Below are 1,329 nucleotides of genomic sequence, written 5' to 3'. Positions count from 1 at the left end.
CCACGTTGAGGTGGCCGGCATCGCCAGGGAGAAGCGGCGAAAAGAGGCGACCCCAAGAAGGCGGATGTAGCAGAGAGCATCCTCGATCAAAGGAGCAAGCTCTGCACGAGGAACGGAAACAAAGACCAGGTGTAGCCTTGGATGGGGACCTTACGTGTCTGCTCTGCTCAAACCCAGAACGGCAACCTCTGCGGAGGCACAACGGGGGCCGGAACGTATGGCAAAGGCGGCACAGACACGGCAGCGCAGGCACTAAAAGTGTGGGAAACAATCAAACCACTCTGTGAAGCGGCAGCGGTGGAACTGGAAACCACGGAACCGGCGATAACAACATGTATTCCCGGTTTTAAGGCCGCCCTCGGTGCCGGAATAACCGCAGCCGGCGACAGCGCGCTAAAGCTAGGCAACGGCGCAGCAACAACATGGTGCAATGACGCGGATTCAGCTTCAGCATGCGTAGAATACATCCAAAAGGCAGCCGAAGGCGCGGTGGGGAAGATACTGCGCGTGAAACATGCAACTAGCCGCGGCTGCGCTTGCACAAGGGAAGTTGAGAGCAGCGCAACTAACGGCTGCACGAACGCAAATGCAGAAAGCAAGCTCAATAACATAGCGAAATTTGGAGCTTTCCCATTTTCTGCTGGCGGCTCCTGCCGCCAGCAGCGCAACAGCAAAACTTGACACAGCAACCGAAGGAGGCTGCAACAAACACACAAAAAAATGAATGCAATGACCCCTGCAAATGGGAAGAGGATGCGGCTGACAAAGACAAAAACTGCTCATTAGACACCAAAAAGGCAGCAGAACAACAAGCAACCCAAGCAGGAAAAGGAGGGAAGACTTCAAAGTGCTCCAATAAGAAAGCTGAGGCCGAGTGTAAATCTCCGGGTTGTAAGTGGGATGGAAACACTTGCAAGAATTTCAGTTTCCTTGTAAAGAATTTTGCCCTGAGTATGGCTGCTGCCTTTATCAACTTGGTAGTATTTTAAGAATTCTTGCTCAATTTTGGTGAATAAAAAAATTCCCTTGGTGACGCCGGCCACCTCATCGTTTTTACAGGCTCTAGTACTTCGTCTAGGAGAAATCCGAGTGCCCGCATCATACCCTGTCCCACATAATTGGACCAAACAACAGGCTTTCGGTGACGAGAGAAGGAGCAAGCAGCGGTATCATCGGCACTCTGGGGTGAAGAAATATATTAAAGTGCATCTCTGCAAGTGCACACGTGCCTCGATTGGTATACATAGGCTTTTACTACTTAAGGGAGATGTGGAACATAATCCCTGCCATATGATTCGTGGAGCCCAGTGGAACAATGGGCCGTTACCT

General features: G+C 51.4%; 1 protein-coding gene across 1 annotated transcript; it reads left to right on the top strand.

The window, feature by feature from the left end:
- Positions 1-141: 141 nt before the first annotated feature.
- TEOVI_000588000 (Trypanosomal VSG domain containing protein, putative) lies at positions 142-681 on the top strand (the record flags this gene model as incomplete). The annotated part of the gene is made up of 1 exon (XM_067221280.1): positions 142-681. One exon carries the CDS (start codon positions 142-144, stop codon positions 679-681), a length of 540 nt encoding a protein of 179 aa, XP_067077381.1.
- Between the last annotated feature and the right edge of the window lie 648 nt (positions 682-1,329).

The sequence above is a fragment of the Trypanosoma equiperdum genome (genome assembly GCF_001457755.1).
Source record: "Trypanosoma equiperdum strain OVI genome assembly, contig: ctg_1399, whole genome shotgun sequence".
Classification (NCBI taxonomy): domain Eukaryota; phylum Euglenozoa; class Kinetoplastea; order Trypanosomatida; family Trypanosomatidae; genus Trypanosoma; species Trypanosoma equiperdum.
This window is presented reverse-complemented; position numbering and strand designations above follow the sequence as displayed.